This window comes from Babylonia areolata, chromosome 26 (genome assembly GCF_041734735.1).
Source record: "Babylonia areolata isolate BAREFJ2019XMU chromosome 26, ASM4173473v1, whole genome shotgun sequence".
Classification (NCBI taxonomy): Eukaryota; Metazoa; Mollusca; class Gastropoda; order Neogastropoda; family Buccinidae; genus Babylonia; species Babylonia areolata.
This window is the reverse complement of record NC_134901.1, coordinates 33,534,402-33,543,260: the sequence shown is the minus strand read 5'-3', so window position 1 is coordinate 33,543,260 and position 8,859 is coordinate 33,534,402. Positions and strand designations below refer to the sequence as shown.

The window sequence follows — 8,859 nt, the reverse complement described above, 5'->3', positions numbered from 1 at the left end:
ACTTACGTGCCTATTAATTTATTCATAAGTGCACATGCGTATATAAACTGATGTCAGTGAAATATCACTGATGTGTACAGAATAATTTTCACTTACATGTGTATGAATAAAACTCAGTGTATAAAATAATGTTCACTTAGACTGATGTGCATAAAGTGTTTACATGTGTGCACCAATGTGTACATACACTGATGAGCATTTATACATGTGTATGTGTACATGCGCATAAAGCAACTATACACTTACAAGAGTAGGAATGTGTACTTACATGTCTGTGTCTTTTTGCTCTGTGACTCGCTCAGCAGCAGGGTACAGATCCACAGAACACTGGCTGACTGCAGTATCCAGTCATGATGGGGCTGCGCCATCGCGAACCGCCCGGTCTTTTTGAAAACACTTCCGGCACACACGGCAGGCAGGCTATGTCAACACAGAAAGGTGGAACACAGGTGTTTATACAGACAGCGCCCCGGCTCTCCTCCTAAACCCTGCACCGTTAATCCTTCGCCCTAATATCCGCCATTCAATCCATACTCCGTTCCGCGCTCCTTTTTCTTCTGTTGGTGTGAGTGAGGGGAGGGGGCCTTCTAACAGGGCCTGTGTTCAGTGTTCACGGAGGCGCGCTCTTCCAGCACAAAGGCCACACACACACACTGGCCGCGCTGACATCGTTGTCTGCTGTTCCTTCACACACACACACACACACACACTAGGAGACTTCACACTGCACTGAACTCCACGTTGTCTCCGCTCTCTCCCTCTCTCTGTAGCTGGTCTGTCTGACGTCTTGCAAGTGGCCTTCCTCTCTCTTCTCTCTTTGCTGATTCATCTGCCCCTCTGCCACCACCGCCTAGCCAGCAGCGCGCACACACACACACACACAGAACACCACCGCTTTTCTTTACCTTTTTTTTTTTTTTACCGCTTTAATCCCACGCCTGCTTGTTGTGGACATGTCAGAGGGTGGTGGTAGGTGGGTGTGGAGGAGGAGGGAGTTGGGGGGGGGGGGGGACTGTAGATGTTCACACAGTGCTGCTGCCACTCACTTGTCTTGCCGCTTCACCTTCTTGCTTCAAGCCTGGCGCGCGTCCGTCGTTAATGGAATCATTAGCTGGAAGGAAATTTAGTCATCGTTGGGACTGACGCCGGAGTCTGTGAGTCTGGGAGTTCTTTTCCGCGGGGACACCCCTCCACTCCTTGACATGACAGTCGTGCGGGTGAAGGGAGAGGGGAAGGGGGAGGGGGTCACAGAAAGAGTTCACAGGAAGATGAGGTCGATGTGGGAACGCCACTCTGATGGAGTTGTCCTCTGCTTTCTCGCGCCCCGCATGTCGTGTGTGCTTGCGTGTGTGCATGCGTGCGTGCGTGCGTGGGTGCGTTTTCTTTTAGTGAAGTCCGTTTCTGCTGTACAGCAACCATGCAGCAGTTATTCGTCAGTGTTGATGGTGTTGGTCTGGGTCTGTGGAGCGTGGTGGTGGTTATGGTGGTGTGCGAAGCGTGGTAGTGGTGGGTGAAGGGTGTCTCTCGGTGTGGTCGGGGAGTGGTGGGGAGGTGGATGGGGGGCGGCAGCGGGGACGAGGCCCTCTGTGTCCCCAGGTTTTTGGCCAGCACACATTGCGACAGTGCCGTCACCCGGAGCACACTCTGGCATCGATCCGTGGTTTCATCCCTCCTCCTCTCCCCCCACCCCCTTCGTTTCAGAGAGAGTGGGTGGCGGGGGGTGGGGTTTGGGAAGGGAGGGATGGAGAGAGGGAAAGAGGAGGAGAGGACACCAAGACTAGAGGCTGCTGAGCTCTCTGTCACAGGCGCTTGGCGGTGAGGAGTTTTTATGGGGAGAATTTTAATGTTAGTGTTAATTAAAGAGTGAAGAGAGTGTCTGTGATTGGTATTGTATGTTTGGATGTGTGTGTGTTTGTGTGTGTGTGTGTGTGTTTAGTTGTTTCGTTTTTTTTCAAGAGATGAACAAAGTGATTAAGGTGATGTCCTTGATTTTTTTTCCTTCCCAGCAGTCGTGTTAGTACACGCGTTCCGCACACCGGCACACACACACGCGCGCGCGCGCGCGCGCGCACACACACACACACACACACACACACACACACACACACACACTACTGACCATTGACACACTGAGGCGCGCGCACACAGAGCGAGACAGACACAGAGACGCAGATAGGCAGAGACAGAGAGAGAGAGAGAGATGGGGGGGGAGGGGGGGGGGGATAATTTTGTGGACTCGTGAAACTGTATGATGAAGTGATTGTTATACTATTTGATTTTCCTTCCTTGAATGGTGCGCGAGCGCACGCTATTACACACACACACACACACACACACACACACACACACACACACACTCACACTCACACACACACTCACACACACACACACACACACACACACACACACACACACACAGCACACACACATACGCTCGCACATGCGCGTCCGCCACACACAGACACATGCCTGATGCGTGCACCACACACACACACACACACACACACACACACATACACACACACACCTCTACCAATACTAACATCCGTCAGAGTCACGCACGCGCGTGTGTGTGTGCCGGTGTGCGGAACGCGTGTACTAACACGGAAGATCTACAATTGATCATCTGACCCGTCTCACTACCCAAATTAAAAAACAGTTTTCTAAGCGAAAAAGTATCCTTGCGTCCTTCTTCGATCTTACTAAAGCTTATGACCGAGTGTGGCATAGCAGACTGTTATTTAAGCTGAAACAAATTGGTCTGTCGGGTCATGTTTATGACTATGTTAAATCCTTTTTAAGTGGGAGATATATAGTGGCAAAAGTGGGAGTAACTTTATCAACCTCTAGGCCTATCAACATGGGAATCCCGCAGGGTTCCATTATTTCTCCATTGTTGTTCAACATTATGCTTTATGATTTACATACATGTTTTTCATCATCTACCAAGCTGGCTCAATATGCTGATGATATTGCTATATGGATTCAGACATCCTTGAGGAAAAGGACAAGCCTACATTACATAAATTATGTACAGAAACATTTTCAGGGTGAACTCGATAGACTGAGTAGCTATATGCAATCTAATGGTTTTGAATTTTCTGTAGAAAAAACACATTTGATCCTCTTTAATAATGGTTATAATCCCAGCAAACTACCACGTTTTTTTTTAGGAGGACGTGAAATATTTTTCAAGTCGGAAATCAAATTTCTTGGGATCCTATTTACTTCAAAACTAAACTGGAAGAAACACATTGATTCAATGGTGACTAAAGCAGTTAAAAGTTTAAATTTCTTAAAAATTGTAAGTCACTCTCCTTGGGGACAAGACTCCAAAATTCGTTTACATTTAGCGACATCTCTCGTAAGATCAAGATTGACCTACGGTCAAGAAATTTTCTTTTCTGCCCCGCCGACGTTCCTAAAGAAGCTGCGAATAATTGACAGTAAAGCTGTGAAACTGGCTTTAGGGGTACCTGTGCATACTAAGACCTCAGAAGCCTATAAGCTTGCGGGTATTCTACCACTAGATGAAATCAGAAAATTAAGTTCTGCTAAATATATTGTGAGATGTACAGCAGTGGATGATTTTGAGGAATTAAATATTAGGTCTGATATTGATTTTCCAAAAAATGCACAAAATAATTCAAATCTACAAACCATTCGCACATATGTGTCAGATATTTTAAATTCTTCAGACATTGATTTGCATGATATGGCACCTCGTGTTCTGGTGCCACCTGTCCCTCCCTGGGAGTTAACAAAAGCAAACGTCAACATATGTGCTTTTGACACAACAAAAGGAGAATCTCCACATATAATAGCAGCATCTGTCAGAATTGAATTAGAAGAAAATTTTGATTATCATTTAAAAGTTTGCACTGATGGCTCGGTCCTGGATGATAGCAGTGCAGGATCTGCTTTTGTCATTCCTGACCTAAAAACAGAAAAATCATATTATTTAGGTAAGGGACATTCTATTTTTACAGCTGAATTGGTGGCCATCCTTATGGCTTTAAATCATCTTGTTGATATACCAATCATACTAAGTAATATCCTATTTTGTGTTGATTCTCAATCTGTCTTAAAAGGTTTGCTCCTTTTTGAGAATAATCAAAGAGAAGATTTATTTTTTGAAATTAGGTATTTATTGCACTCCCTATTTGTGAAGGGTACAAATGTTGATTTTTGTTGGATACCATCCCACACTGGATTCCGTTATAACGACCAAGCAGATAGCGCAGCAAAAAAGGGAGCAAAAAATCATATAGATAGTATAAAAGTATATTGCCCATTGTCATACAAGGAAATAAGCAATATACTAGAAAGAGACTTTTATAGGTGCTTGAATTCAAGTCTAAAACCTCGTCAGTTGACTCTCTCAGACTTTGGTCCGATTCGCAGACCAATTCTGAGCTTAGCTCTCAGACTATTATCAAATTCATTACGGACCAAGTATTGTTCTAATGTCAAGTGTATATGCTTTAATAACCTGACAATTGAGCATATAATTTTTCACTGTAGCTTGATGAAGCCTTTTGTACACGAAAGTGTGTCTTCACAAGTGACTGAGAACGTTGATGTTTTTGACTTTTTGCATTCATTATCAGTTGTTTCGCTTGTCAGTTTAACGACTTCTCTTTTACGAAGTCCTTTAAGTAATTTCCTGTAACTGTATTTAGAGGGTTTTTTTTTGTTTGTTTGTTTGTTTTGTTTTTCTTTCAAATTTCAGCCACATTTTTACCCTCATTTGCCCAGTTTCCCCAAACCCTCCATTCATCCACATCTCCCACCCCTTCTAACCGATAATACTCAGATGTATTCATAAATACTTTTACAAAATGTCTTCAATCACCGATATGTGTGACGGGACATTAAACAAAAATTCCTTCCTTCATTGCCTCGCCCATGCAGTTCGATTGTCACAGGCAGACAATCAGGAACACATGGAATGCTCACAAAGCGGAACGCGTGTGTCATGTGTGTCACTGTATGATGTAATCATGCTGTCTGCTGGCAACACAACTTGTCAGTTCGCACCCGGCACTCTTTCGCAGCACACAGTGTATAGGTATACCGACAGACAGAGCGCCAACACCGTATCACAATGACGATGGAATGTGCGAACTCTATCGTAATTCTTCTTCTTCTTCGTTCGTGGGCTGCAACTCCCACGTTCACTCGTATGTAAACGATTGGGCTTTACGTGTATGACCGTTTTCAACCCCGCCCTGTAGGCAGCCACACTCCGTTTTCGGGGATGTGCATGCTGGGTATGTTCTTGTTTCCATAACCCACCGAACGCTGACATGGATTACAGGATCTTTATCGTACTTCTCTCGGGGTGCCCTCCTGTTTCGTAGAACTTCCTTCCGACTTGACCTTTCAGGTAAATCTCGATGACTCAGTTACACACAATGTGGCACTGCCCACTCCCTGTGGGAAGGGGAAAGGGATAATGGGTGGAACACTGGGATCTGATAACCCCGCCCCCCCCCCCCCCACACACACACACACTGATCTAAAAATAGAATATACATCTCAGTGGCCGCCCCCTCCTCGCTGAAAGGGGTACAGCGCACCTCCAACACCTTGTTAGTTTGTAGTCATTTGTTGATAAACTACTACCACCGCCACCACCACCACTACTGTTGATGTCAATATTATTATTATTATTATTATTATTATTATTATTATTATTATTGTCATCTTTAACTCAGGCTCTTTTTTCATTCCACCTTTGGGTTTACAATTTTGTCACAGCATCACAAGAAATCATCTAATTGTTGATTCTATTTCACATTAATACACAATCATTCTGAGATACTGTTCATGGATGTTTTCTTCAGTCTCAGTTGTGATACTGGACGCTATGTACATAATCTAAATCAAGACGAAGACAAAGACACATACATAAAGCCACACATACTGATAAGGACAGGGTGACCCAAACGGAACCCCCTTCCATACACCAGAGTAATGGTGACACGGTGATCTATCTGTTCTGAGGCCTGTTCACGTCCCTGCATTGACGCACTGATACGTAGATATGGTGGACTGCTGAACGGAATCCTCGGCCTTCCCGTGTCACCCCCTGTGTGTGTGTGTGTGTGTGTGTGTGTGTACACGTGTGTGTGTGTGTGAGCGAGAGAGACAGAGAGAAACGCTGTGACAAACACCAGTGATGAGGGTTCAAGACCCCCTGTTCTAGCATTGTGACGTGACCATGTGAAAGGCGCTTTACCCAGATTTTCCACATTCCACCCAGATGGGAATGTGTATGTTCACTTTGAACAGTGGAAGGAGAGGATGTATGAATCTACTCCCCTGGTGACTGCAAAAGGTTATTGGACCTTCAGAAAAAGAAAAACATGTATACAACACAGGATAAAGCCTGGGACTACATGCACCACTCCATGAAAATAATTCCAACGGGGTAGATCCCCGGAAGAGGACAACAGAAAACTGATGCCGGGGAAAAAAAGAAAAGAAAAGAAGCTGACTGTCGCCATTTCCCTTTTCTCTCAGTTTCTCACGCAGGGCGTCATCAGGGAACTGAGGAAATACGCACATCCTTCAATCAAAGCAATCGGTGGAAGGAAATAATCATAACGAATTGTGATTTCAAAGCCCAAACTAGCTGTTTCTGAAAAGCTAGGGGTATGGGCCATTATCATTATTCGGCTATTATTGTCGTTGTCCTTGTTACTGATGTCGGCGTTATCCTCTACTTCTTCTTTCTCTTCTTTATGATTATCATCATAGCAGTAGCCACATTTCTTCCCCTCCGTTCCCTGTGTAACTGACGGAGTGAACGTCCACGCCGTGTTGTGCCGAGAACTACTCACTCCGTCTTGAGGGGGAAAATTGTGGATATTGCCATTATCATTATTATTCCCAACATGCACGTTACCCGCCTACTTCCCCTTGTAACCTCAGAGTGGAAGGAGAGGAGGAGGGGTGGGGAGAGGGGGGGAGGGGAAGGGGAGTAAGCAATACAGACCCTACTCTTCATCACATCCAAACAACTTCACGGCGCACTGCCCAATGTGCCCCGGAGCAAACGGGCGTTGCACTCGCTGACGAAGTCGAGCGAAAGGAAACCAAACAGGCGAACAACAGGAGCGCCAGTGGGGGGTCGTGGGGGGTAAGGGGGGGCTGGAGAGGGGGGGGGGCAGGGGGATCTGGAAATCCGACCACAGAGATAGACCACTACTATACCTGCAGCTCTAAGTGGGAGGTATGCTTCTCGGCGACACAGACAGGCAGCAGTGGGGTATGGTAGCTGGTCTGGGTTGCTGGGCCGGTAAGCATCTCAGCTGTGAGGAGGTCTGAAGAGACACGTCCGTCTGGAAGTGAGTTGGAGAGGGTGGGTGGGTAACTCGTGGGGTGGAGGTGGACGGGTGGGGAGGGGTGATCGGGGACGGTGGTGTAGGTGGCGGGAGGGGGGAGGGTGTCTGTGTTTTTCTTCTTTTTTATTTTTTTTTTATTTTGCCTCATGATCACGTGTGTGTGTGTGTGTGTGTGTGTGTGTGTGTGTGTGTGTGTGTGTGTGTGTGTGTGTGAGTGTGTGTGTGTGTGTATGTGTGTGTGTGTGTGTTGTTTGGGGGGGGGGGGAGAGGGAGGGGGGCGGGGGGGGGGGGTGTTTCCGTTTGTCTGTCTCTTGTTAAGTGTGTGTGTGTGTGTGTGTGTGTGTCTGTGTCTGTGTCTGTGTGTGTTACTGTCTCTGTCTGTATGTCAGTCTGTCTCTGCCTCTCAAAAATATTACACACACACACACACGCACACACACACACACAAACACGCACACACACACGCACACTCACACGCACACACGCACACACACACGCACACACTCACACGCACACACACACGCACACACGCACACACACACGCACACACACACGCACACATGCACACGGTCACACACACACACACACACACACACACACACACACACGCACACACACACGCACGCACACACGCACACGCACACGCACGCACACAGTGAGAAGCGAAAACGCCAGGTCTGCGGTCGACAAACCCACCCAGCCAGGTATCGCTTGCTGCAGGGGTGAGTTCCCTTGGAGCAGGACAAGGGGAAGAAAGCCCTGTCAAAACCCCTGGAGAGGAACCCAGGACAGAAACCCCTGGAGATGAACCTTAGGGATGAACCCAGGACAAGAACCCTGGGGAGGAACCCAGGACAGAAACCCCTGGAGTGGAACCCAGGATAGAAACCCCTGGAGAGGAACCCAAGACAGAAACCCTGGAGAGGAACCCAGGACAGAATCCAAGGGAGGAACCCAGGACAGGAACCCCTGGAGAGGAACCCAGGACAGAAACCCAAGGAAGGAACCCAGGACAGGAACCCTGGAAAGGAATCCAGGACAGAACCAAAGGGAGGAACCCAGGACAGAAACCCCTGGAGAGGAACCCAGGACAGAAACCCAAAGAAGGAACCCAGGACAGGAACCCTGTGAGTAACCCAGGAAGGAACTCCTGGAGAGGAACCAAGGACAGAAACCCTGGAGAGGAACCAAGGACAGAAACCCTGGAGAAGTCTTGTGTCGTGTAAAACTTTTCACACTCTTTTCTCCGCATCTTCAGCAACTGGCGTGGTGTGCACAAATCCTCTTCGATATCTCCCTTCCCTTCGGATCCTACTAGGGGTTGTCGTGAAGGATCCATTCCCTTTAGATCCCACTAGGGGGTGCCATGGGGGAATCCATTCCCCTTAGATCCCAGTAGGAGGTGCCGTGAGGGAATTCATTCCATTTAGATCCCACAAGGGGATAGCGTGAGGGAATTCATTCCCTTTAGATCCCACTAGGAGGTGCCATGAGGGAGTTCATTCCC

General features: G+C 47.2%; 1 protein-coding gene across 2 annotated transcripts in view; it reads right to left on the bottom strand.

The window, feature by feature from the left end:
* Positions 1-759, bottom strand: part of LOC143300650 (uncharacterized) — a 238,561-nt gene extending 237,802 nt beyond the window's left edge. For both annotated transcript variants that reach the window (XM_076614474.1, XM_076614476.1), the window contains exon 1: positions 269-759. In XM_076614474.1, coding sequence (XP_076470589.1) covers positions 269-368 — 100 coding nt within the window. In that variant the 5' untranslated portion in view covers positions 369-759. The remainder of the gene's footprint in view (positions 1-268) is intronic.
* Positions 760-8,859: the final 8,100 nt, after the last annotated feature.